This window comes from Lathyrus oleraceus, chromosome 6 (assembly GCF_024323335.1).
Source record: "Lathyrus oleraceus cultivar Zhongwan6 chromosome 6, CAAS_Psat_ZW6_1.0, whole genome shotgun sequence".
NCBI lineage: Eukaryota > Viridiplantae > Streptophyta > Magnoliopsida > Fabales > Fabaceae > Lathyrus > Lathyrus oleraceus.
This window is the reverse complement of record NC_066584.1, coordinates 25,727,115-25,754,563: the sequence shown is the minus strand read 5'-3', so window position 1 is coordinate 25,754,563 and position 27,449 is coordinate 25,727,115. Positions and strand designations below refer to the sequence as shown.

Below are 27,449 nucleotides of genomic sequence, written 5' to 3'. Positions count from 1 at the left end.
AAAATAAGCGCCCTCTATTCCCTTATTTGACGTAGTGAATGGCTAGCAGAACCCTCCGTCGACGCATGTTTGGCACAATGAAATAATGCGAAGAAAGAAAGAGGGTCTCCCAAACAACACCCGTATTCGAATCGAAATGGATACGACGAATAAAATGGTTGAATTATGTAGTTCATGTCGCCAACCCGATCATAATCGTACTAACTGTCTCAGTGTTGAAAGAAACACAACAAGACAATTTTAATTGTAACTCTTTTGCTTTATATTAAAAACAACATTTATTTCATATGATAACTTAGTGAGGAAATACCATCACAAAGAAATACAACACATAAGCAACACATAAACAACAACACAACAAACTACAACAAATAAAATATCATTACTAACAAATGCAACACATAAACAACATAACTATGCGATTACAACCATTAAAACAATTTTGAACATAATATACATCATCCTTTGAACGTCTCTGTCAGTCTTAGTATCCACCCATACACGAACTTCTCCATTTTGGTTGAACGTGGACTCAAACCATTGAATTCTTCTGATCCTTTCACCCTCTGCAATTTCTCTATCCAACCAACGGTTCAACGTCCTATCAAGACGTTCAAACGTTCATATATTCCAAAGTCGGATCTTTATCGTAGGTTGCAATGCTGAAAAGATTAAATCGACATTTCTCTTGTGAATATATGAATATTCAGACATGGTTAAAGAAAAGAAAATTGAAGGAGATTGAAGGAAAATGGAAGAAATGTAAGAAGTTGTGTAAAAAATTATGGGAGAAACACTTTGTATTTATAGAGCACACACATGCATGCGCCATTGCCTGCCATTGCCTTAGGCGCATGCATGCACCAATATATGTGTCACACACTCACACATGACATATGCATGCGTCAATGTATGTGGCGTCAAGGCATGCATGCGTCAAAGACAATGACGTCTCTTTTCATTTGCTTCACATGCATGCGTCAATGGATATGACATCTCCTTTCAATGACAATTAGATGCGCCAGTTCAAAAGACGCATAAGTAAAAAATATAATTATTTTGATAATTAATTTAAAAATAGATTATTTAAATATTTAAATTTTAAAAAATAATTATTTTTAAAAAAATCTACGTGTATTTTGTATTTTAAACTTGTGATGAGTTGTTAGGGAAGAAAATAATATTAAAAAAATATTGGAGTTTATAGTAAGAATATGAATTAAATAAATTAGATTTATTTATACTCGAGAGACAAAGGCGTCAGAGTGTGGAAACGATCATGATTCACGTAGCAGAGAAAGTGTGTTTAGCTCAGAATAGAGAATAGAAAGAAACAACAGCAGAAACACCACCATTCTCTCTCTCTCTCTCACATCCCTTTGAGATTTGTGCCTCCAACCATATTCTTCACTTCCTTACACAGCATCACCATCACCATGCTTTAAGGCGGCGACCACTTCTCTCTCTCTCTCTTATTCATTTCTGATTCATCTTCTCTTTTTCTATTATTTCTGACCCCATTTTTCTCTTCTTTCCCTCTCACCCCATTTTTTCACCAACTTTATTTATAACCGCATTCAATTCTCTCATCCATTCCTTAACACGCTTTCTCTCTTTCATTACTCTCTATCCTTCTTCTTCATTCTCTTCTCCAACTACTTCTTCTCTTCCTAACCACTCAAACAAACAAATATGAAGTTCATGAAGTTAGGTTCCAAGCCTGATGCACTTCAATACGATGGCAACTTTGTCAGGTTTCATCTTCTTCTCTTTTCAACTTTACCTTCTTTGTTTCATGTTTTTTCATGCATTCTTTCTCTTCTCTTACACTTCAATAGTTAATATATGTATGTATATTTGTTGTATGTTACTCTTTCCTGTTACTCAATATTGTTAGATTCATAGAAAGAATCTCGTTTAGCTCAATGTCTGCAAAATATTACTGTAATGATTTTGTATATTACTATATTGTTTATAACTGTAAAGTGAGAAAGAAAGATAGAGAGGTTTCATTGGAAGTGGTCCAGAATCTATTGATGAGTTTGTGGTCCAAACAGTGTGTATAATTGTGGTATGGTGTGTACATAGCATTTAAAATCATATACTTTGCTAACTCTTTTATGGAACAATATTATATATTATTAGTTTTGCTTTCTAGCATGTGAGTTCCACTGGAGTGTTCAGATTATTATCACTATCAACTTTTGTGATGTGTATAGTTTATAAATATTATGGATGGTTGGTGGATTCAAAGACTGTTATTAATCATGTGCAGAATATTCAACTAGGAAGTAAGAACTGCTACATCTGGTTGGTGTGTATATTAAATTATTGGATTTGACTCTTTCAAAATAAGGAAGAGTAAAAATAATAAAATCATGCCAATGATTTGTTATGCATGTGCATGTTATTATCTACCATTGATTATTCATTAATGGGTGATGTTTACTTTACACTCTAAATTTCATTGGTTGTGCATGTAGTTAGTGTATGTTTGGTTCCACTTTTGAAAGAGAAAAAAGTGGTTCTAGAGGCAGAATTGATTTTGACGTGTTTGGTTTAATTTGATGGTAAAAAATTATGCAACTCATTTCCAATTTATGCAGGTATATATCTTCTGAATTGGCTACAGATATTATCATAGCTGTTGGTGAAGTTAAGTTTGATCTTCACAAGGTAATGTACTTTTGCAGCATCCTTGTTGTTGTTATATTGTTCTGTTGAATAAGTGATTCTTTATTGATTTTTACTTTTCATGTGTTGCATAGTTCCCTCTACTGTCCAAAAGCAATCGCTTGCAGAAGTTGGTGTCGAAAGCTAACGAAGATAATGCTGATGAGATTTATTTGGACGATTTCCCGGGAGGACCTAAAGCCTTTGAAATATGTGCGAAGTTTTGCTATGGAATGACTGTTACTCTAAATGCTTACAATGTCGTGGCTGCTCGATGTGCGGCTGAGTTTCTTGAGATGACAGAGGATATGGATAGAGGAAACTTGATTTTCAAAATTGACGTGTTTCTCACCTCGAGTATATTTCGTAGCTGGAAGGATTCTATAATTGTTCTCCAAACTGCTAAATCACTTTTCCCTTGGTCCGAGGATCTAAAGATTGTCGGAAGATGCATAGATTCCATAGCTTCGAAAACTTCTGTTGATCCGGTGAACATCACCTGGTCTTACACTTACAACAGGAAACTAGCAAAGGTTGACAAAATTGTCGAGGACAAGGTAACGGCAAAAGAGAAATTTGAGTCTGTTCCGAAGGATTGGTGGGTTGAGGATATATGTGAGCTGGACATTGATCTCTATAAACGCGTAATGATTACTGTGAAATCAAAGGGAAGAATGGACGGTGTTGTGATCGGCGAGGCACTGAAAATGTATGCAGTTAGATGGTTACCTGATTCAGTTGATGCATTGGTTTCTGATGCTCATGCCCGGAGGAACAAATCTCTGGTTGAAACAATTGTGTGTTTATTACCATGTGATAACGGTGTAGGTTGTTCTTGTAGTTTCTTGTTGAAACTATTGAAAGTGGCCATACTTGTTGAAGCGGATGAATCGTCCAGAGAAGAGTTGATGAACAACATCAGCCTAAAATTGCACGAAGCTTCCGTCAAAGATATACTGATTCCAGCAAGGTCTCCGCAGATTACTACTTATGATATTGATTTGGTGCAAGATCTTTTGAACCGGTATATGACTAATGAAAAGAAAAACCGTGGTGTGGATATTGTAGACAAGAATGATAAGGTATTTGGTGAATCGATTTTAGGGAATAGGTCGATACTGAATGTTGGCAAGTTGGTTGATGGTTATCTTGGAGAAATTGCACATGATCCAAATCTCAGCCTCTCGAGTTTCGTTGATTTGTCACAGTCAATTCCAGAGTTTGCTCGACCAAATCATGATGGTCTATACAAAGCCATTGACATCTACTTGAAGGTAAGATTTTGTTACCTCGAAGATGTTTTAACTGATTTTGTTTATTGCTTATCGTGATATTTGGTCACGAAGTTATCCAAATTGTGCCTATGTCTATGTCTTCAACGACAGTATACCGAGTCATATCTTCGCTTAAATTTTGATTTCGTCTGAGTCTATCATTTTCAGGAGCACCAAAGTCTAACAAAATCTGAAAGGAAGAACATATGTGGACTGATGAATGTAAAGAAATTAACTGCCGACGCATCGGCACACGCTGCACAGAACGAACGTCTTCCCGTTCGAGTTGTTGTGCAGGTTCTATATTTCGAACAAGTTAGAGCTGCAGCAAGCACCCGGGCATTTGCCAGTCCACGCTCACTTCTAAACGGAGATGCGGAGTATGAGAAAACTTTGGGAGGGAGCTGCCATTCCCTCATCAGACAAACAAGCCGCATGAAGATCAAAGACGACGAGTTTCGCAGGAGTGTGAGGCTGAGTAAGAAGAGTAGCAAAAACAGCAGAAGCGGCATGCAGTTGCTTCCGTCTCGGTCGAGGAGAATATTTGATAAGTTATGGAATGTTGGTAAAGGACAAGGAGAGAATAAGAGTTCAGAAACTTCAGGGGGTTCTAATAGTCCAACTTCTGTAGTGCTTGGAGATACCAAGTCTTCTGGTTCATCTTTAAGACACCAAAGACATTCTATCTCTTAGAGAATTACATAAATTATTTGGAACATGTGAAGGAAATTCAAATTGATGTGAAGTGTAAAGTGGTAGGGTGTTTAAACTTGTGTTTGTAGTGCATGCATGTAATGTAATCAGGATTAAGGTCTCACTAACATTGGGAAAAAATATGTAGTGACATTTTGGTATCTTGTGTATCTGGTTTCTATATCCCTTCAATGCTTAGAAATCTCAAAATGGGTAGAATAGATTCCACTTCTATATTCAACTCATAACTTTTGTGGAACAAAAAAATGTAAAATCTATTTAATGGTTACGAAATTACACACTAAATTTCTCCTTAGTCAGATTTGTGTAAGAGTAAAATAAGCAAACAACAAAATTAATAAAAATACACTTTAAAAAAAGAGAAGAAGAGGTGTTGGATCGTTTCTACCTGTGTACAAAAATTGTATTATGCATTGTCAATCATACCGAATCTGTGAAACTTCTCTTTTGTTGCTAACCGATTATGACAAGCTAGCCAGAACATAAAGATTGCTCTTGGGCTCGCCATGTTGCTATACAATGTCTTTCTCCACTCTACAATCTGACAGACTTCCTTCAAATACCGATAAACTCTCTTTGTTTCAAATTTATTGCTCATATTACTCCACCATTGCATCTGTTGAACCGTATCCCTTTGGTTGAGAATAATTTTAAGGATCCATGAGCAATTTTGTTGGTCATTCTTGATATAGGAGCTGTGAATCCACTTTATCCACAAACTATGTGCCTTGCCATTTAGGTTCCACAACAACTTCACCATGTTGGTTTTATTCCACTCTTCAAGTGAGATCAGGTTCATTCCTCATTGAGCTTTAGATGCACAAACTTGTTTCCAATAAACTGGAAATTTTCTTGTAACTTCATTCTCACCCGTCCACAAAAATGATCTATATATAGCATCAATTTTTTGAATTATCTTCTTTGAAAAGGGGAAGCATTGCATTCAATAATTTGTAATTGCAAAAGTCTTAAGAGTTTGGGCAATAATTGCAAATGACTTATGCGGTGACTACCAAGATATTTCTCTTATAGAAAAAAGGAACACCAAGGTATTTCTCAAGATATTTTTTTTTTCATCTAAAAATATAATATCTCGCAAATTTGACACTTATCTTATGAGAAATATTATTAGAGAATTAAATTTTAAATTTACTTGGACCAAGCATTTAGCCCGAGACTTGGAAAAACAAAACAACAATGGATAAAATAGTATTAATTTGTTTAATTGACACTTTTGCAAATAAAATGATTTCATAAACAAAGAAAAATAAGAAATATTGAGGCAACTCCTGACTTAATATGAGACCACAATTTTTGATGAACTATTAAGTTGACCATCTAAACAATATATCAAAGATAAAAGGAAAAATAATAAGGATAAATGCTTGACGAAATTCACAAGACAGTTTAAACTTCTTCAAAGCTCACAATTCTATAATATCTTTATCAAAGAGAAGAAATACAACACCATATCAAATTTAGAAGCTTTTTAAAAATTCAAAAATCTTCAATAATGTTTTTACTAAAGTTCAAATCTCGATCATAGGTCGATTTAAAGTCCATTTTGATAGCCATTCAACCCTTATTTCCTTTCTTGCCCCTCATAAAATGAAGAAATTGTCTGCAACAATAATATTATCCATACTTTTTTTGTTAGGAACAAAATTACTTTACGCTAAACTCAATAGAAATTATTAAATGCTTGTTGGCTTGACATTTGTAAAGTAACTCTCAATACCACTTTAATATAAAGTTTAGGAAGCTACATATTCTTGCTTTAGCTTAGTTGCGAGTTAGGTGGCATTTCCATCACAATTTCAAACACTGGTCAAGTAATCTTCCTCAATCTCCTAGCTATTTGTTTTGTAATAGTTTTTTCTTTAAAATAAATAGGATATCTTAACTATAGAGATTTATTGAGACTAATTTCTTGAACTTTGTAGGACCATAATAAATGACAAACTCTTTTTAAGAGATTTAACACTACTGCATATTTAAGATTGAATTCGAATTCATAACCCGACAGAGATCCGTCATCTCATCCATTCCAAGTATTTTTGGATTGTTTTGAAATAGTTTGACATAAATGTTTTATAGATTTCAATGACTTCATATTTAAAATTAGAGTAATCAATGTTCCATTTAAAGAAGAAAACTTTAAAGGATTTAAGACGTCAATCACAAATTAAAAAAAACATCTCATTACATTCAAAATTTTAAAATATTACGTATCCAAATAACACTACCCTAAATAATTTCTTTACGAATATATTTGCAAATTAACTTGTCATCTATCCTTCATATTCTCAAGGATCTCTAATTTGTTTTAATAATAAAATATAAACTATACCAAAACTATTTTCGCCCCTAAGATTATTATTATTGTCTCTTTAATCTTTCCATTTTGTACCATATTTTTGAAACCACAAAACCTCCTCTTAATGCAAAAAACATGTTTGCCACTAATCAATTAATTCATTGAAAATAAAATATTTTCCCTTGTATTTCATTAAAAAAATTGACTTTTCCTTATAATTTATTTTTGATTTTCGAAATAATTTTTATTTAAAAATAAAAACCCTTCTAAACCCTTACGAGTCACTACGACCCAATTTGGTACCCGAAAGAAACCATTTCTTCAATTTCAGTCTCGCGCAATTGTTCCACACTCTCAGCACCCGCTTCATTTCGAAGCACACTCCGGAGTCCAAACATCAAACACCTTCTCTGCACGCTATAACTGATAAAACTAAAAAAATTGAAGATGCAGAGATTCAAAGCTCTGCTACCACGAACTAGATTCTCATCTCGTGCGCTCTGTTCTCATCGTCGAGCTTTCTCCGCTCAACCAGATTACGCTGAACGCAATGACGACGACGAAGATTCCCAAAACCAGGTCAATTTTCTCGTTCCTCACTTATTAACATCAACATCACCATCACCATTATTATTTAATGAGGTAGCTTCTGTTTTTCATTTTCAATTGATGATTTTGTTATTTGGTTTAGATTTTGGTTGAAGGAAGAGCGAAATCGCGTACTGCAATTCTCAACCGGCCATCTTCTCTGAACGCGCTCACTACTTCAATGGTACTGTCTTCTACTACTCGTTTTTGTTTCATTGTGCTTTTTGAGTTCATTTGTTTTTGAGATAAACACCAAGTCATTTTGGGTTTTCATAGGTTGCTAGGTTGAAGAGGCTTTATGATTCGTGGGAAGAAAACTCTGATATTGGCTTTGTTCTAATGAAGGTACTAATCAGTTGTCCCTGAACTAGGAATGTAATGATTCTATTACTCATGATACTATATAGTTTTTTATGTGATGTAGTTTTATACTTTTTGCAATATTCATATTGGTATTTTCTTTGTTTTGTTTTTTGATTATGTGTTTCTGGCTTGAATGTTTTGAAGGGTAGAGGCAGCGCTTTCTGTTCTGGTACAGATGTTGTTAGGCTGTATCACTCGCTCAATGAAGGTGTGTTGCGTTTTAATCTTTTATTGATTAATTAACTTGTATATTATGGTTTTTACTTTCAATCTTTCAAGGGGGTAGATTGAATTCCTGCAAATAACTGTTATAAGCGAATATATCTGTTAAGAGTCTCACATTGGAAAGAATGTGACTTGAAAATATGTTTATAAGTGGTGGGTAATCTTTCACCCTACAAGACAATTTTGTAAAGTTTAGTCAGGCTCAACCACAATTATAACCCTCACTTATAAACATATGTTCATGTCATATTTCATTCAATGTGAGACTCTTAACAATATTATATATTATTCCTATTATTTATTTTGTAGATAAAACATGATGCATTGCCTTTTTAAGTTGTACATTTCATCTTCTAAGTTAACTATCACATAGGCTGATTTTGGGCCTTATAAAAAATTTGCTTCATGTATTGGGTTCTCGTTTTTCTTTATTAAATTTAAAATCTTGCTAAATTGAGTTTCTTCTTGTTGGAATGATGGTCAAATGTCTATTTATTTATTTTTATGTATTTATCTTTCAATTGCATGTTTGAATCCTATCATTCCGTCTCTACCTTAAGCATGTATTGAGACGAAAAAAAGTAGTGACATATGATAAAATGGAATCCATGTGTGGCAAATTCAATCACATAATGGAGGATTTATGTACTAGTAAGAACCATTGATACCGGGGTTTATAGTCATTTAACTGTAATTACATACTAACTATATTAGTATGCAGTCCAGATTCAGTTCATAACTATCTTATTTAGACTATTCCTAGCTTGTAGATATTTTTTTTTCTGTAGCCTTGGTGTCTAAAGATTGGTATAACCATAGTAGCTGGCTGACTAATTCTCTGGGACTCACATGGCATCTTTCTTAGCTACCCTTTGTTTATTTCATTTTTCATCATTTCCCTTAAGAAGACCATGGTTTATGACACTCACATTTAACCTTAATTAATTAATATATTGCATGCTTGTGTTACACCTCAAGAATACCTTACAATCCAAAGCTTGTGATTCATTAGGGGTCCCTTTTCATACTCTCCTAATCCCTTTAGTTGGCTCATCCCACATATTGGTAGCACTTCTTTGTGCCTCCAGGAACCCTCAAACCATTTAACTAATTCTTGAAACCATATTTTGACCATATCTGTTATCTCTCCCTTAGGCTCTTTCAGAATGAAGAACTTCTGCTAGGTAGTCAATCCATCTCTAGGTACGACTGTGTAATTCGTGCAAAGCATTAAACGTGATAAGTTGCTCCTTCTATTTACTAAAGCTGGTATTAGGTATTGCAAAATCTCGTACTTCAATTTTAGATTTTTTTTTACCAGTTGCATTTGCTCCATTTAGATCATAACCCTATATATCCTCTAGATCCCCCCCTCACATGACCATAAGATTACCTTCTAGACAAATATTTTCTCCTAATGGCATGTCTTAAACTAAACCTTCTGATTCACTCCATAACTTTATCAAATGCTGTTCATCCAATCCCGTGTGTGGTACATATACAGTAATAGGTTGGTTGGACCTTAATTTAGATAAACAATTCACTTAAGATATTCTTATTTCATAATTTTTTTATGAATTTTGCTCAAATGGGTTGCAGACAAGGCAGTCTATACTAGGGCTCTAATTAGTTAGTTCAGTTTTCACATTTTTTCTTCATTTGCTTCATCAGCAGAGGCAAATCTTGCATTCATCTCTTTTACAGTCACAAATTATGACGTTTTTATGTTTATTTTGAGCAGGAAAGACTGAAGAAGCTAAAGAGTTTTTTAAAACATTATATTCATTTGTATATCTTCAAGGGACATATCTTAAACCACATGTAAGTATTGGATCATTGCCAAGAGGTTTTGTTTTAGATGTACTTTGGATTGGAGAGATAAAAACTTACCTGAAATAAATATTTGCATGCTCATGTTCTCCACTCCCAAGTGGATCAATTCGAAGTTTTTTGCTCTTGCTAAGTGCTAAATATTATATTACTTTTGTTACCCATTGCAAGTTCTATCTTGATTCTGGATTGGTTATTCAAAATGCATAATATGCCGTTGAGTCAGCTTCCATGCACTATACTTTAGAGCTGGCTATGAAAACGCTCCCGTGGTCTTGTCCTGTTCTCTTCGCTTGCATTTTGCTTTATTTTTCTTTATTCCGTGAATCGTTGTACTTATCCCCAAGATACAAGGTTCGAATCCCATGGAAGGAAAAAACTTACCAAGAGGGGGTGAGAAGATCTTATAGCAGTTATGGTAGCCCAGCCCCGTGGTCAAGTTTGAACCTGGTGGAGGAACTGGGCTGTCACAGAAAAAAATCTAAATCGAAATTTTCCTTAAATAAATTAAATAGTTTTAAATAAGATGAAACTTCAAAAATACTTTAACCCATTTTTGTAGTATTTAAAGCAATTAGCAAGATGATAAGGCTAGTAAGTTTATTCATATTGGCATTAGTTTTTGTTTATACTGTATTTTAAGAATTATATAGCTGCATAATAACAAATTGCTCTTTTATTTTATGGTTTTTATTTTTCGTGAAAGTTTTTCTGAACCTGAATGAAGATTTTATGGGAATTTCTGCAGGTTTCTATTTTGAATGGAAGGACAATGGGCTGTGGATCTGGAATTTCTCTTCCAGGGATGTTCCGTGTGGTGACTGATAAAACTGTAAGTGATTTCTTCATATGCTCAAATGAAACTTTTTCAGCAATTTATTTGTTTATTTATGTCATGTAAATTCTGGAAACTGTGCATGTAAACATTGCAGATTTTTTCCCACCCAGAGGCTCAAATAGGCTTTCACCCTGATGCTGGAGCTTCTTACCTTTTGTCTCGTCTACCCGGCTACTTAGGTAATGTCAGTTTTTGAATGCTACTTGAGCTCTGACCTCCTGCATAACCCTAGCTATACTCCTGAACATTTTTTAGGGAAGAAAAAAAACTTGGAACAGAAATTATAAACTAATCCTCAATTACTTCACAGAACGATGAAAAACACAATTTGTAAAAAAAAATCTGAAGACATTTATGAAATTTTTTCGTGTAAAGGAGCTCGATTCCTTTCTTGAAAACAGTTGTTAAACTTTCAATTCCTTGAAAGTTTTCTATGTCATTTTATCTAATTTATCCCAAAACGCAATGGTTGAAATTTCCAAACCTTCCGGTCTCTGGCGTGCTAAACATTGGAAACTCCATGCTCCAACAATAGAGAAGAATGGATGTTGTTACTTAAAGATTACTAGAGATTACAAACTAATACCCATGACTCTTGTTCAACTGCACAGTACTAAGAAGAAAAACAGATGTTCCTCATTGCTTCCATGATACTGATTAACAATAACACGCCCCTTTCTCAAATTTATAACTTTTAGAACATGATGGCTGAACTTTTAACGACGTCATTTTCACGAGTATTGGTTCGTTGAGGCATTTCTACCATTTTTTTTATAAGTGAGGCATTTCTACCTTGTAAATCTAAGTGGGAATATTCTCAGCCGAAAATATTTTATACTGTTATAAAGTTTTTATAAATATTCTAAAATATATATATAGTTGGCTGGTAACAAATCCTTTTGACAATCTCATGATGATTAACAGTAGTTTTTTTTTTTTTTAAATCCTTTATGAACTATAATTTCTGTTAGAATTGAGATGGATTAGACTGAATTCCAAAAGCTAGCTAAACTGGAAAGGATTGCTCAACTTACTGAGTAATATTTTGGCTATATGCCCACCCAAATTGTGGTCTTTAGCACATCCTCTTATGGCCTGGACTGGATGTTTAGAGTGTGATATTTGCAGGATGACATTTGTAGGCAGCCCAATATCAGGTTAAGGATTGGCCCTTATTGACCAATACCATATTATAATTAAGAATTTATTGGGTCTAAGTCAATTTGTAAAGCTAGTTTAATGGAGCAGAATTGCCTAAGCCATTATTGGAAGTATTTGTCCATATACCAGATGTCGGATCTGAACATTTTCCACTCTGGCTGTCTGATATCCATGGCTATCTAACTCAAGTTATCTCAGAAACGCACAAGTTTATGCCTTGTGCATCACAATCAAGTTCACTAGCTTAACAAATCGTTTCTATGAGAACTTGGATAAATTTGCATAAAATCATTAGTTTGAAGATGATTGAATAAGTCTAAACATGAACCTGTCTGTATAGGAGAAGAACATTGTCTCAAGTCATAACCTCATAGCTCCCATAGCTCCCAAGACAGTGGAACCACAAACCAGACAGAAAACATGAACTATAAGGCATTGCTGCAAGGTTGCAATAAACCCAACATGTCAACGAGTTGAAAGAGCCCAACTCTGATGAGTTGAATCCTAGCTCTATCGAGCTGAATCAAACTCCAATGAGGGAAACCAAGTCCTATCATCCTTCACTCTAGATTTGGAGCATTATGATTTCTCAATTTGACCGCCGATTTCAAACTTGTTATGCTTGTTGTGCGTTTGTGTATTTGTCCCTCAAATTTTAATTGTTCACCTATTTTGAATCAGGTTGCGTTGGAAACAGTCTGGTCTTGTACTGTATTGTCTTGCAAAATATTTAAATTTCATTTGTGTGGTTTGCTTTTCCTACTAACTAAAATAGTGTTAGATGCTATGATAGATGATATTAACATTATTTTTGTACCGAGTAAAATTGAGTTTATGAGACTATTGAGTTTCAGACGTTTACGTAGACTATTGAGTTTGACAATCTTGCAAACATTGTTGGTTGTTTCCTGATGTGAAATGCCAAACTAAATATTTACAGTCCTAAAGTTAAATGACCATTATCCATACTAGATTTCCGATATTCTTTGATGCACCTCTAAGTTTGCCTTACTTTCAGCAACACAATCCTCTGCATAGCATAAGGGCCTTTGTTCCTCTACAAAAAAAGTCTCAACTGAGTACTTAATAGTTATATAATCATATACTTGCAAAAGCAGTGTTGATATTCATGATTTATTTTTTTCCCCACTCGTGTACTCAATAGTTTCCATTGTAAACAGTAAACCAGAAAATGATGCACACATGGTTAATTATTTTATATTTTGCTATGCAGGGGAATACTTGGCCCTTACAGGAGATAAGCTTAATGGTGTAGAAATGATTGCTTGCCGCCTAGCTACACATTATTCACTGAATGCAGTATGTTCTTCGCTTTGTTCTTGTAATTTTTTGTACCGTCTTTGTTGGTCAGTTTTCTGTTTCTTACACGATTTGGCTTCTCCTGAAGAGGCTTGCTTGGCTTGAAGAACGCCTTGGTAAACTGGTCACAGACGATCCATCTATTGTAGAGGCATCCCTTTCCCAATATGCTGATCTCGTTTATCCCGAGAGAAGTGGCATCCTCCACAAGTAATGTTGCATCAACACACTCTTATTTCCTTTCTATGACTTTTATCATGACAGTTTCTGCATAACCCTGTTATATCCTATGGATCACAATTTTATGTTTTAACTCATTGAGAAATTCTACTATCTTATATGTTATTTCTAATTTGCTGTTCTAGTAGAACTGAAACAATAGAAATTTTAAAAGAATGGCATTAGTCATTGCACATTTTTCTATCTGAAGATAGACCCACAATCATTTAGTTTCATATATTGGCCCGATTGCCATCTTTTTCTGCTTCTGAGCCTTATTCGTATTTTTCCTCAGGATTGATACTATAGATAGATGTTTCAGTCATGATACAGTGGAGGAAATCGTTGAAGCTTTGGTAAGCATTGTATTTGTGCATGATCTGATCAAAAATTCCATATCTTGACCTGCAATGTAATGCAATTGGGAGACCATCTTTAATTAATTGTATAGCTACTGCTGATCTGGTATATCCTTGCCATCTTGATTTTCTAATGTTTTCTTAAAACATAAATTTTCTGGAAGCAGTTACTTTGCGTAAATTTATTCAAAATTATTCGTAATTTGTCAAAATCGAAGCTTGTATATCTGTAGAGGCTATGTCTGTTTTCTACTGAGTGTCATGACTTGACTGTAGCAGCTTACCTGAAACCACATTAATATTATCCAAAATGGTAAAAGCTGATCCTTAGCTATATATCAGTCTCCAGTTGAGAGACGGAATATTTGTAATACCTCTCCAACATAAAAAATACTGACAAAAGAATAGGCAGTGAACGAATCCCTTTGGGGTTTTAGCAGAAGAAAAGCACTTAGTATTGATAATATCTTTATTGACAGATACTAAAACACTGAGATTATTTGATGAAAAACTATCTTAAATCCGTGTCTTCATATGCTTCCCCAATCATAGAAAACAAATTTAATAGACAGAAAAAATATGCAGTGAACTGTCGAACCAAACATGTCAGATTTTGTTAGAATAAACAGGTTTGGGGGCATTGTTGGTGTTTTCTATCATCTGGGGCTTAACTTCTCCACTCTTTGATAGTAATCCTTTCTCTTCAAAATGAAATATTATTTTATCAGGAGAAAGAGGCAGCTGATTCTTTAGATCAATGGTGTTTGACAACTCTCGGGAAACTAAGAGAAGCCTCCCCATTGAGTTTGAAAGTTATTTTACAATCTGTGAGTTGAATCTCCCTTGCATGTTTGTTTATTTCCCATTCAAGATGTTTTTTTTTTCGGTTTCCTTGACCTCTGCTACTGAATTTAGATTCGGGAAGGTAGATTTGAAACTCTTGATCAATGTCTTGTACGTGAGTATCGTGTATCTGTTCGGGCAATTTCTAAGCAGGTTTCCTCTGATTTCATTGAGGTAATGATTTTCCCTTCCATCTTATCCATAAAGAACAACTTAAATGTGTTATTTATGATTTCACTTGACTTGTCCTTTATGCAGGGTGTTCGAGCACGAATGGTTGATAAGGATTTTGCACCCAAGGTATCTATTGTCCAAGAATCTATGTACATCCATAAATTCAGTAATACACACTTTTTCTCTTGGAAATGATCTGAAGCGTTTTATTCCTAAATTTGCAGTGGGATCCACCTAGTTTAAAAGATGTATCAGAGGACATGGTTGACCATTATTTCTCTCCATTTGACGAATTTGAGCCTGAACTGGTGCTGCCTACAGCATTGCGAGAACCTTACATGTGAAACAGGCACAACCCGGCAATGTTTGTCACTAGCAAGAGTTAGCAAATGTGCCAAATAAGTTCTAATTTGCTTTCGAATTGATGAAAAATGTAGAAGTCGCACTTTTATTTAGGTGGGGAGGGGTTTTTAAATTATTCCCAGGCTTTTATGTAGATTTATCCAATTTGTTAAATTTTTGGTTCTATGTTTTCTATCAAGTTTCTTCTGCTTAAGATTGATCAAGAATTCTTTAACTTCTTATTATTTACACAATCAACTTTTTTCTCCTTCAGTTTACTAAAAACTGTGAAGTATATCATGACTCAAATGAGATTATCTGAAGTTAAAATATAACCAAAAACCTAAAAAAAGGGGGGTCACAAGCTGTCACAATCGCCCTGAGTTTGACTCGGCAATCTTCCAGGAGCCACCAACGGTTCCTGTCTACCACAGCTTGTCACGTTTCGTGCAGTCTCCCAAATGAGTGATGGTGGTTAAAAGTGGTTTTTTTTTTGTCGACAAGAAACACATACATTAATTTAAATTGATAGGGTATATTAATTAAGAAACAATAAATATGAAAGTGGAAATCGTTGGTGTAAAAGGTTAAAGATAAAGAAAATGATGAAAGAGAGCGAAAATAAATCTGTAATTAACTTTATGAATAGGAAAAAATAGTTCTGGGTTAAAGTCTCTACAAATTGAATCACATTTGATTTTTATATTTTATTAGAATCTAAATGAAATTCAAATGTAAGTTAAATTAAATGTAAATGAAATAAATTTAAATTATATTTAACATCATTCCTTAATTTATATTTAGCGGATTAAAATCAACAACACCAATCTCATCCCTTAAATGGATAAAGTGTCAGGTCTTGATTGCTTTGATCAGAACATCTGTCATATGCTTATGAGTGCTATAGTGAACAATTTCAAGCATTCCATTGTGAACTTCATTTCTCAAAAAATGGAATTGTGTCAATCTACTTGCTCTTTCCATGCAGCACTGAATTCTTGGCAAGACTTATAGCTGCTTTGTTGTCAATCATCAACTTCACATGCTTGCTCACTTTCATCTTCAGATTCTGCAACAAGTTCAGAATTCAAACAGCTTGACAAGCAGACAAAGCATCTGCAATGTACTCAACTTCACAAGATGACAATGCAATCACTTGTTGCTTCTTGGACACCAAGAAATGAGACCTCCTAGATACTTGAAAAAATATCAAGAAATACTTGTTCTGTCAACTTTGTCTCCATGCCAATTAGAGTCTGAATAACATATCAGCTCTGAATCAAATTTAGCACCAGAAGAAAACAAAACTCCATATGTTAGAGTCCCTTTAATATACCTCAGTATCCTGACAGCAGTTAGGTAGTGTGACCACTTTGCTTTGTTCATAAACTACTCATTATTCTAACTACATAGCAAATGCCAGGTCTGATATTACAGAGATATCTTAATGAGTCCACTAACTATTTAAAAGTTGTAGCATCTACAACATCATCCTCAACATCAGAATCCAACTTGTGATTTGTTTCAACAAGTGTGGTTGCAGACTTTCAATTTATTAGCTCAAATCTCAATAGAAGCTAAATTTCATACTTCAGTTGATGCAAAATTATACCCTTATCAAAGTACAAAATCTCAATCCCTAGAAAATATACCATATTTCCTAGATCAGTCATCTCAAACTCATTCATCAACACATTATTGAACTTAGCTATCTCATTTGAACAACTCCCTATTAGTAATATGTCATCAACATAGAGACACATCAAAATCATATTGCTATCAGATGTATGCTGAACATAAACACCATACTCCATATCACATTTTCTAAATTCTTGTAGCTTGAGAAATGGATCAATTTCCAGATTCCAAGCATTAGAAGCTTGTTTCAGTCCATACAAGGCTTTATGCAACATGTACACCATTCCTTCCTGATTCTTTTTCACAAATTCGGGAGGTTATGACACATATACTTCCTCTTGTAAATGACCATTCAGAAATGAAAGTTTCACATTTAAATGCATCAGAGGCCAATTTCTATTAGTAGCTATAACAATCACCAGTATGATTATTTCATGTCTAGCTACAGGTGCAAACACCTTAAAGTAATCTAATCCAGATTTTTGTAGAAATCCTCTAGTTACTAACCCTGCTTTGTGTTTTCCAATTGATCCATCTGAATTCACTTTCAACTTGTAAACCCATCTCACACCAATGACTTTCTTTTTCTTTGGAAGCTTAGTTAACTCCCAAGTCTTATTTCTTTTTATAGCCTCAAGTTCTTCTTGTAGGGCCTTCAACGACACTTTCTTTTTGAGAGCTTATTTAGTACTAACTGGTTCAGAGTCTACCAACACAACACACTGAATGACTTCTCCTTCAGAGTCTATCTCAGTATCTTGCAACATGTCAAACTCTGCAATCTTCTTGGTATTTGTCTGATTCTTTGTGGTCTCTGAACTTATTCATAATCTTCTTCAGATGCTGAACTACCTTTAGAGTATGGTCCACCTTCAGAGGCATGACCAACTTCAGAGGCATGATCACCACCAGAGTCTAGATCATCATCAAAATCTAGATCAAAATCATATTCACCTTCAAAGTCAAACCCGCCTTCAAACTCTTCTTCAGCCTTAGAGTCACCTTCAGACTCTGACTCATCTTCAGAGTCTGAAATATCTTCAGATGTTAACACTGCACCAAATTTGAATTGAGACTTGTTCCAGTCCCACGCTTTTGATTCTTTCACAATGACATAACTTTTCTTCTGTCATACAACTTCCATCTCTTAGCATCATGGACATGTTTATAAAAATATAGCAAAACACCTTCAGATGACTCACACTTTGCTTAGCTATAATACACTTCTCAAAAGGAAAATTTTCTTTTAGCTTCTCGGTTGGACACATGTTGAGCATATATGCTACAGTGTCAACAGCTTCTCCCCATAAGGTGTGAGGGAGCTTCTTCTTCTTCAACATCCTCCTTATCATATCAAATAAAGTTTTGTTTCTTCTTTCAGCAAGACCATTGTGATGAGGTGTGTATGGAGCAATAACTTCATGCTCAATTCCATTATCCTCACAATATTTCTTGAACTCTGTAGAATTATACTCACCTCCACCATCAGTTCTGAGAATTTTCAATTTTTGACCACTTTATTTTTCAGCCTTTACCTTAAACTTCTGAAACTCAGCAAACACCTCATGTTTAAAATTGATGAGTGTTACCCATGTCATTCTTGTGAACTCATCCACAAATGACACAAAGTACTTGTTTCCTCTGGGTGAAGGTACTTCAAATGATCCACACACATCAGAATGCACTACTCCCAAAGCATGTTTTGCTCTCGGAGCCACTTTTGATGCAAATGGCAATCTAGGTTGTTTTTCTTTCATGCATATCTCACATGACTTTCCAGGCTTCACAATCTTAGAAATGTCATGTTCCAGCTTCTTAGAACTCAGATGCCTTAAGCTTCTAAAGTTTAGATGCTCCAATATCTTGTGCCACAACTCACTGTCACCTTCATCACATTCTACAGGCATTTAGTTTTAGTTGTTTCTACATTCACCTTGAATGTTTTATTGCTTCCCTGTTCATACTGCAAAATCAATTTCTGATAAGAATCATACGACTTCAAGAAACTATCCTTCATAGTAACTGAGAAACCTTTTCTCAATTAGCTAACCTACACTTATCAGATTGCTTTTCATTTTAGGGACATACCAAACATCCTTGATCATACCAGTTTTTCCATTCTTCACTTTGACTTTGACATTTCTCATTCCTTCAGCATTCAGATACTTTTCATTAGCACGTCTGATTTTTTTTCCTCTTTTTAGAGTTAAAGTTAATCAGTCATTGTTTGTTTCTATTTAGATGATTTGAGCAGCTAGTGTCCATATACCATCAGTCTACCAAATATGCATCATTAGATTCAGAAGCCATCAATAACACATATTCATCAACAGACTCTCCTTTGTCTATGTTTGCTTCTTCTGATTTCCTTGTGTGACCAACAATCAGCAACAAAGTGACTAAACTTCTTACAACAGTAGCATTAGACCTTCTTCTTGTCAAACTTCTCCTTTCCTTTCTAATGTTTCCTCTCATCACAGTTGGAGACTTATAACTTCTGATAACCACCACCATGTCTCTTCTTGGTCTCTGACCAAGATTGCTTATGATTCTTCTTACCAGAAGATGCTTTCAGAGCTTGCTCTCCTCTCTTTCATAGTTTCTCCCAGTCAAACAGAACTCTTGTGCCTCTAGACTACTCTGCAGCTCTTCAATTCTCATAGTGCTAAGGTTCTTAGAATATTCAATTGATACAACAATGTAATCAAACTGAGGAGTAAGTGATCTCAGTACCTTTTCAATGATTACTTGTTCAGAGAGAGTCTCTCCATAAGATTTCATCTCATTTGTGATCAAAATCACTCTAGAGATGTAATCAGGTACCTTATCATTGTTCTTCATGTTGAGATTCTCATACTTCTTTCGTAGAGACTTAAGCTTTATCTTCTTCACTGATGCATCACCACCCTAGCAACGTACCGGTGTGTCCCTCGCAGCCTTCGTCGTTGTTGAATCAACGATCTTCTCAAACACATTCAAATCCAACACTGATGGATATAGAACAAAGCATTTTGATCCTTCTTCCTCATCTCTCTATGCGTGTTTCTTTGTGCTTCAGTTGCATATGCTACAACAACTGCGTAACCGTCATTGACGATATCAAGAACATCTAGCTCCAAACAACACATACATCTGAATCATCCATCGATTCCAATTATTTCCATCAAATACTGAAAATTTTGTGTTCAAGCTACCGTTTCCACCGTTCATCTTCGTTCCTGTCCAAATTCATTAAAATCTCACTAACACTCGTGTTTCCCAATTCCTCAAAATAAAAAAATGTGATTCTATTTCGATTCGGAACTTCAAATCACTGTGGATTGAACTATCATAATCAATCACATATGCCTCACGTACACTCGTGTTTCCCGATCTGAATCTGAACCGGAACTCTAAATATCAATTGTTGGCGCACAAGATTGAAGATGAAGAAGATGATGGAAGAGAGAGAAAATAAATTTGTAACTAACTTTCTTTCCATCAAGAAGATAGTCTCTTTACAAACGGAATCATACTTGATTTATATCCTTTTCAAAACCTAAATAAAATTTAAATATAAACTAAATTAAATATAAATGAAATGAATCTAAATTATATCTAACAAAAATAAACTCACATCACTTAAGTTAATAATATAAAATGACAAATTGCACCTATACGGGACAATTTTTACAAATATGACAAAATTGGAAGTATTTGTAATATATATGTCTACATATATGTAACTTTGAAGACGCTAAAGTTGAAAATGCGCCAAAATTGTCAGAAAAAATTACCTAAAAATCAAATGACCAATAATGTCCTCAACATATACTTGCTAAAAGCATCTTATAACACAAGTTGTGATTCAAGTAACATATTTGTTAAAGCACCTGCATGTTGATTTGATTAACGATAAAAAAAAATAAAAAATAAAGTAACTTGACACATTTCATTTGTGACTCACATCCCAGGTTTTAGGGAGTATGATCTACACAAATGCAGAAAATTATTTGTCTTGTGTCGAATGCTTGGAACATGTGTTTTATGATGTTGATTACAGAACCAAATACAACAGAAGTGTGCTGCATGAAAACTCATTTTCTTAAATATATGTCACAATAAATTGCCAAAGAAGGATCACATAAATAAATTATAAGCTTTTGAAGAATGACATCATATGTTCCTTTCTTCAAATTACATCGAATTAACAACGGTTTCAATCCAACCGGCGCAATAGATAATCCACTTGAACCTCCTTAGTGAGAGGTATTACCCATTTCTCATACAATTTTGAAGCCACTGATGGATCAAACCTTTGTTTCTCTTTGCTGTCATCATTGCTGTCGAGGCTTATTTCCTGTCCAAACAATGTCGCCTTTTTTTCAACCCTCTTCTTCACCATCTCTTCAACGCTCTTAAATGTCAACAACTTCATCAACCCTTCTCTGTCCTGCAAAAACAATTACATTAATATTTTGTCCACGAAACATCAGCTGGTAAGAGTTTGACTTTGTAATCTGCGACTAATTCATACCTTAGCACGAATTAAAGGCTCGTAGTCTTGAGGAGATTCCCGGAATTTCACTTCAGCAACAAACTTTCCATAATGAACCCTTTTAGAAATGGCCTGCAAATATCTTACAGAATCAATAGTCAGAATATCAATGCAGACTTGTTTCGATAAACAAGTTGATCAAACACATAGCATTAACACTTATCATACAAGCACTTCTGTATAAGCTGAAAACAGCTTATATACAGCTTATAATCTATCCTGAAGATCTTTTAGAAATAAGATGAAAACAGCTTATAGACACGTCATAAGTTTTTCATATCAGTTCTCCTAGATAGTTTCACAAAAGCTTATGTTAATAAATAAGCTTAAATAAGCTATTCCAAAAAAAGTTTTTTTCAGAGAAAATTTCACCTGCAACAATGAGAGATCACTAGCTGCAGTTTGTGCGTAGTTGCCATCATCGCCCGAAGCAACAAACAACGGAAGCAAGTCATCAAAGTAAATTTTCCACAAGGACTTGTTTATGTTAATCGAAGCAGCTCCAGAATGCAAAATCTGTAGACAGAATGGATTACAAAACAAATCATTTGGATTTTAAAATTTGTACGAGCTGTGAAAATCGGAAAATCATATCTGTTTCAATGAATTACCTTTGTGAAAGGGTAAGACGGCACAAGCGATGACTGTAAATTTTCCGGAAAGAAGGGATTCTCTTCCGGGTTTTCGTACCTTCCGGCCTGTCATATAATCACATTATTCACACAAATTATTCTCATAAGCTCTCTCAAACCGTGGCATAAGTACTTATATCAGTACATCAGTAAAAAAAAATCAAATAGATCAAACAAAACAGACGAGAATTATTAACCTTAGCTTGAACAATTTCGGTATTCTGGACAACAAACTCAACCAACGAGCCACGAAAATCAGGGGTTTGAAGGTAATTTTGATCATAGGTATGAAAATTGAAAGGGAACTTGGCTCTCTCAATGAGACCAAAAACAATTGTATCTTCTTCTCTAACCAAAGCCTTTCTCACTGAATCAAGAGTGTATTCATTCTCAGCGGTGGCCATTTTGTCTCTCACTGTTGTAGAAACTGTTAACACAAGAATCAGCAACTGAAATCGAATCATCATCATCGTAAATACACAATATTAAGATTATAATTAGGATAATGAAACAATCATAGGCATTATATAGAAGGAGAAGAACATTAAATAATAATAAGAAGAAAATTTGAAGTCAAATAAGAGCCAACCATAAAATTACGTAATAATGTTATCTAATAACTGGAATGACAAAGTCAAAGGTTGGAAGTTAATTAAGGTACACGAACCTTAATGTTTTTGTTCTTTGGAATGAGGTTTGATGAGAGGTTTTTTTGAGGATTTGGCAAATGGTGAAGGGAAAGAGTTATGTGAAGTATAAAAATTGTTTGATATATAGAATAATAATTGGAAATAGGAGAAGTGGGAGAAACGTGAAAAGGTTATTAGTGGGAAAAAAAGCAGAAAACGTTGTTGCTGGGTCGGCTAAGAATTGTATGATTCGTTTTTTTGTTGTTTGGCGAGTTGGTTCCTTCCAAATGGGAACTTGTGATTGCCCAAAGACAAAGCGTGTGGGTCTCACATTAAACACCCTTCTTAACTCTTAAGATTTTCCAACCGTTATTATATGGGACCGGTTCTAATATAAATTGATTTTATAAAATTAAACTTATATATTCAATTGAAAATATAAAAATTAATTTACATATTCAAAAATCAATTATGAATGATCTCATATGATAGAACAAAATATAGACTTATACATCACTATAATGGATTTTCCACCTTTTGAAGAAACTATAGCCATGTATGTTTCATCTTTTAAAAAATAGATTGAGCGTTTGGTTCAGGTGTTTCCATGTATAAGTGGTTTTCTCCCTTACTTACTTTCTTTACTAATATTCACACCATATGCACACCTTCTTCTTAACGAGACTCTGATATCATACTGGCCGGGAGCCTCACATATCATGAAACTCAGTCTCAACTAAATCGTCATCAAACAGCCAACTATAGGCATAACACAGACTATCAATTAAAATTGATATTCCATAACAGTGAGGACCGTAGTATGGATCGAATGTCAGATGTTTTTTGATACACAAGATCCTCAGTTGAGGCAGGTGTAGAGCATACTTGCATCTATGTGGGGAATTATGATATGAATATAGTAACTAAAGCTTTTATGGAGAAAGAAAGGATATTTAGAACATAATTGTTCTTGAACACACACAAAGTTTTTATTTGTGATTGCTTGATGAAAATAGTTTACAAAAGCCCTCCTTTTATAGGCAATGAGGAGCATAAAGGACAAAAGCAATACTATTACAAGCATGGCATTATAGAAATGCCTTTTCCAAAAGTCTGACACCCTTATCTCTAAAGCATGCATAATGGAGTTACTTTTACACAAAAATACGAGAAAATACTATTCATAAGCATGTTAATGGCCCATAAGGGACACTTGTCACCTAGTCTTTGAAAATGGGTTCATGAGATGGGGACATGTTATGATCGAAAAAGTTCTCATCAAAAAAGCAATCTCCATAACGTGATGACTCATGTTGCCAGATGTCATCCATCATGTAAGTGTGATCCATCAATTTTCTATTAGCTTCTTCCACTTGTCCTTCTGAGAATTCAGCTTCCATTGGAGAATCTGGATTCTGTTGTATGGCTTGAGTTGAGCTTTCTCCAACTTCTGGTCTTCTTAATTTTCCATGACTTATACAAGTTGTACTATCATCAATGTTCTTTGGGTCATAAAGATTGATGCAGTTGACATATTCCATTAATTCCCTTGTGATTTTTAGACTGGGAGGATAATCATCAATTGTTTCCCATAAGTGAACATAACTCTTACAATTAAGTAACTTTGTTTCGGGATCTGTCTGATAAGGCCTGTGTAGAAAGAAAACAAACTTGAGCTTGTTAATAGCTTCTAAGGCTAATCTTCTCTCTTTGACCTCGTCTATGACCGGTTTTAATTGATTCCTCCACCATTGCAATGGAGAATACCATTCAAGAGTAGTCCAAATCAAGGACTTGTGATTTTCGGGATCCATCAGGTGTTGATACATGGCTTCGGTGGGAATAAGAACAGGCATAAAATATAATACGGTGGCACACCAGATATACCATAAATGGTTTTTTGTGAATTTGACATTTGGGTTTATTAAAATTGGTAGGAGGAAATGTGTGTTAGGGAAATAAGGAGTATGATCCGGGAGTTTATTCCTTATGATTTTTGTCATGTAATAGAAGAGATTGTTCTTGGCATACTGTTTGAGCTGAGATGGTGAAAAGGAAACTGTTATTCTTGGAGGGAGATTTCTGGTTGTGGATGCATGAACTGGTAGTGGTCTGACCATAAGAATCAAAGGGAAAGTGTGTTTGGCTGTGATGATCTGGACAGGTTTCATAGGTCGGGATAGTAGATCCAGAATCACATTTTGGGTTCCTTTGATGTGTTTTACCGAGAAATCATATCTGGAAAACCAATCTTTGAGGCGAAGGGTTTGAGGATCGGGTGGCATCTTATTTTTGAATTCAAGGATCTTAGGAAAAGATGAATTATCCATCTGTACTTCAAACTGGTAGCCTCTTAAGTGGAAGTCAAACTTTTGAATTCCCATTTTTACGACAAGAGCTTCTTTGTAAGTGGTGTGATAGTGTTTTTCAGCTTCTTTAAATTGGCCGCTGGCATGACCACAATAGTATCTTTTCCCTTCAAGTTCCTCTATCAAAACTGCTCCCCAATAGTGATCACTGGCATCGGTCTGCAGGATTCTTTTCCCATTTCCAGGGATTTTTAAGGAAGGTAGAGTTTGTGCGATCTTCTTCAAGGCTTTTACTGCTTCGGTTTGCATTGTTCCCCATGGTGGGAGTTTTTTCTTTAACATTTGTGATAGAAGGCTTGTGTATTTCACCAGTCTTGGAAGGAAATCTCTGATATAATTAATTATACCAAGAAATTGTTGGATTTGTTTGACAGTGAGATTTTCATCAGGAAAGTTTAATAGTTCTTGGACAATATGGGGTCGAGGTTGATATTTCCCTTGGGAGAAATGCGTCCCTAAAAAATCAATCTCTGTTTGGCCCAATTGACTTTTCCTTTCAGAGAGCATTATTCCATGTTGTTGGGCTATTTGAAGGAATCGGCCCAATAATTGTTTATGGGTCTTTTCATCTTTTGAGAACAATAGCACATCATCAATATAGATGAGGATACTATTGAGAATGGGTTCAAAAATTCTTGTCATGGCCTTTTGAAAGAGTGACGGAGCAACTTTAAGCCCGAATGGTAACACAGTCCATTGGTACTGGGCGTTAGGAATGCAAAATGTTGTTTTGTAACGATCCTCTGGGTTGATATCCAATTGCCAAAATCCTGACTTAAGATCAAACTTAGAATAGATTTGGGCATCTTTGATGAAAACATTTAAGGACGAGGCCATTGGAATAGGAAATTTATCATCTTTGAGAAAATAATTTAAAGGTTTGTAATCAATTACTAACCTTTTTTTCCCTCTTAACTTTTCAGATCTTTTCTCCACATAAAATGCTTGACAAGCCCATTCTGATTTGGTGGGCTCTATCAGACCTTGCTTGAGCAACTGATGGCATTCCTCCCTCGCCAATGAATAATCTGATGGACTCATTCCTGGATGAGTGGCCTTAGTTGGATTAATATCCTCATTTAGCTTAAAAGGAAGTTGAATAAAAAAGTCCTTATTTTTCCATAGGGGTTTTGGATGGCGGAATTCTTCATGGCTGTCTGCGCAGAGTTTAAGTAGGTTGGACTTGATTTCTTCATAACCAACAGGGATCTTAGACAAGGAATATAGTTTCAATATTCTGGAATTAGGCTTGAATTCTCTTTTGAACTTGATTCCTGTGGGGAGAATTTGAAGTCTGCTTGCTGCTGAATAGACATCCATTCCTACTACAATATCTTTGTTTGGAAGATTACTACCAATGACCCTGGTCCAGACGATGCAGTCGGGGAAGAATTTAATTCTTACTTTCTCCTTGGTTATTAGATCTATCTTAAAAACCTTCCCATCTGCTGCTACAAAGTATGTGGCATGTGTTACCCATGATTCGGCTGGGAGAATGCTAGGGTTCATCATTGTAATCTGGACCCCAGTGTCCATATAAGCTATAACTTTCTTTGGACGTGAAAACTTCGTCGCGAGGACATGAACTTCAACACAAGGGAGGGGTGGAGTAGTAAGAGAACTTCCTATCTCTTTGAAGGAGTAAACAGGGAGATATTTGCCATCTTCCGACTCCGAATATGATGTTTCATCAGGAGAAGAGTCTTGGAGGGCAAAAATTGTTTCTTCGTCAGCAGAGCTTTGCTCAGAATACAGCGATTCTAAGTCTCCTTCTAAAGGTTGAAGAGAGTTGATCAGTTTTGCGGCTTTATGAGTATTATTAGGACATTCTTTAGAGAAATGTCCCTTCTTCCCACAAATAAAGCATCTCTCATTTTTCCCTTTTCCTCTGAAAGGTTTTCTTTTGAAGAACTTCATATTCTTCCTTTTCTTTCCCTTGAAGGTCCTATGAGATTTGGTGTATTTTTGTTGATGGTGTTTCTTTTTTGTTGTACAGCTACACCTTTTGTCTTTACACTTAATCTCCAGGTAGGGTTTTCTACACGCGTGGATGAATTTTGACTTTTGTTCTATAACTTCTGAAAATTGGTGATGAAAACTGCAAAGCTTTTTAAGTGCTTCTATTGTCACCTGGTGAATTTGTCCAAGACTCGTGGTTTTAATATCTCTTTGAGTTGTGGCTAACTTCCTATGGATTTCTGGCTGGAGTTCTTGTGGTAGAGAGGAGACATGGGTATTCTTGAGACTAGGGTCATTATATCCATCAAGGACATAATATCTCTATGCCATCCTATGATAGTGTCTGTCGAGATCCTTTGTTTTGAGGGAACAACACTTCATCTCAAAGAATTCTTGTCCGTTTTTCCTATCAAACATCTCCATATCACCAATAAATTCACGATGA

General features: G+C 35.0%; 3 protein-coding genes across 7 annotated transcripts; 2 read left to right on the top strand and 1 right to left on the bottom strand.

Moving 5' to 3' along the window:
• The first annotated feature begins 1,266 nt into the window (after positions 1-1,266).
• LOC127093386 (BTB/POZ domain-containing protein NPY1) lies at positions 1,267-4,801 on the top strand. Of its 2 annotated transcripts, none has more exons than XM_051032311.1 (4): positions 1,267-1,754; positions 2,607-2,676; positions 2,769-3,947; positions 4,116-4,801. In XM_051032311.1, exons 1-4 carry the CDS (start codon positions 1,693-1,695, stop codon positions 4,638-4,640), a joined length of 1,836 nt encoding a protein of 611 aa, XP_050888268.1. In that variant the 5' UTR covers positions 1,267-1,692; the 3' UTR covers positions 4,641-4,801. The 2 variants fall into 2 exon arrangements, with proteins under 2 accessions (XP_050888268.1, XP_050888269.1); XM_051032312.1 differs by lacking the exon at positions 1,267-1,754 and adding an exon at positions 2,102-2,291.
• A 2,465-nt stretch (positions 4,802-7,266) lies between these two features.
• Positions 7,267-15,475, top strand: LOC127093245 (3-hydroxyisobutyryl-CoA hydrolase-like protein 2, mitochondrial). Of its 2 annotated transcripts, XM_051032157.1 has the most exons (14): positions 7,267-7,557; positions 7,670-7,750; positions 7,843-7,911; positions 8,074-8,137; positions 9,896-9,975; positions 10,733-10,816; positions 10,917-11,001; positions 13,218-13,303; positions 13,392-13,513; positions 13,818-13,878; positions 14,610-14,708; positions 14,797-14,898; positions 14,983-15,024; positions 15,123-15,475. In XM_051032157.1, the coding sequence occupies exons 1-14, from the start codon at positions 7,426-7,428 to the stop codon at positions 15,240-15,242; spliced, it is 1,227 nt and encodes a 408-aa protein (XP_050888114.1). In that variant the 5' UTR covers positions 7,267-7,425; the 3' UTR covers positions 15,243-15,475. The 2 variants fall into 2 exon arrangements, with proteins under 2 accessions (XP_050888114.1, XP_050888113.1); XM_051032156.1 differs by having other exon boundaries at positions 14,797-15,024.
• Positions 15,476-20,927: 5,452 nt separating this feature from the next.
• On the bottom strand, positions 20,928-22,926 carry LOC127093357 (chorismate mutase 2). Of its 3 annotated transcripts, none has more exons than XM_051032276.1 (6): positions 22,715-22,926; positions 22,245-22,496; positions 22,027-22,113; positions 21,788-21,931; positions 21,395-21,487; positions 20,928-21,310 (listed from the first exon to the last, which is right to left on the bottom strand). In XM_051032276.1, the coding sequence occupies exons 2-6, from the start codon at positions 22,449-22,451 to the stop codon at positions 21,077-21,079; spliced, it is 765 nt and encodes a 254-aa protein (XP_050888233.1). In that variant the 5' UTR covers positions 22,452-22,496; positions 22,715-22,926; the 3' UTR covers positions 20,928-21,076. The 3 variants fall into 3 exon arrangements, with proteins under 3 accessions (XP_050888233.1, XP_050888234.1, XP_050888232.1); XM_051032277.1 differs by having other exon boundaries at positions 22,245-22,474; positions 22,715-22,924; XM_051032275.1 differs by lacking the exon at positions 22,715-22,926 and having other exon boundaries at positions 22,245-22,532.
• Positions 22,927-27,449: the final 4,523 nt, after the last annotated feature.

Excerpts from the sequence above, each read along its gene's own strand:
- LOC127093386 (XM_051032311.1), top strand. The coding sequence starts at position 1,693 with ATGAAGTTCATGAAGTTAGGTTCCAAGCCTGATGCACTTCAATACGAT. Across the intron at positions 1,755-2,606 it reads TACGATGGCAACTTTGTCAG|GTATATATCTTCTGAATTGG; the intron begins GTTTCATCTTCT and ends CAATTTATGCAG. Across the intron at positions 3,948-4,115 it reads CCATTGACATCTACTTGAAG|GAGCACCAAAGTCTAACAAA; the intron begins GTAAGATTTTGT and ends TATCATTTTCAG.
- LOC127093245 (XM_051032156.1), top strand. The coding sequence starts at position 7,426 with ATGCAGAGATTCAAAGCTCTGCTACCACGAACTAGATTCTCATCTCGT. Across the intron at positions 13,514-13,817 it reads AGAAGTGGCATCCTCCACAA|GATTGATACTATAGATAGAT; the intron begins GTAATGTTGCAT and ends ATTTTTCCTCAG. Across the intron at positions 14,709-14,796 it reads TGAAAGTTATTTTACAATCT|ATTCGGGAAGGTAGATTTGA; the intron begins GTGAGTTGAATC and ends TACTGAATTTAG.
- LOC127093357 (XM_051032275.1), bottom strand. The coding sequence starts at position 22,517 with ATGATGATGATTCGATTTCAGTTGCTGATTCTTGTGTTAACAGTTTCT. Across the intron at positions 21,932-22,026 it reads CGTCTTACCCTTTCACAAAG|ATTTTGCATTCTGGAGCTGC; the intron begins GTAATTCATTGA and ends TTCTGTCTACAG. Across the intron at positions 21,311-21,394 it reads AGCCTTTAATTCGTGCTAAG|GACAGAGAAGGGTTGATGAA; the intron begins GTATGAATTAGT and ends TTGTTTTTGCAG.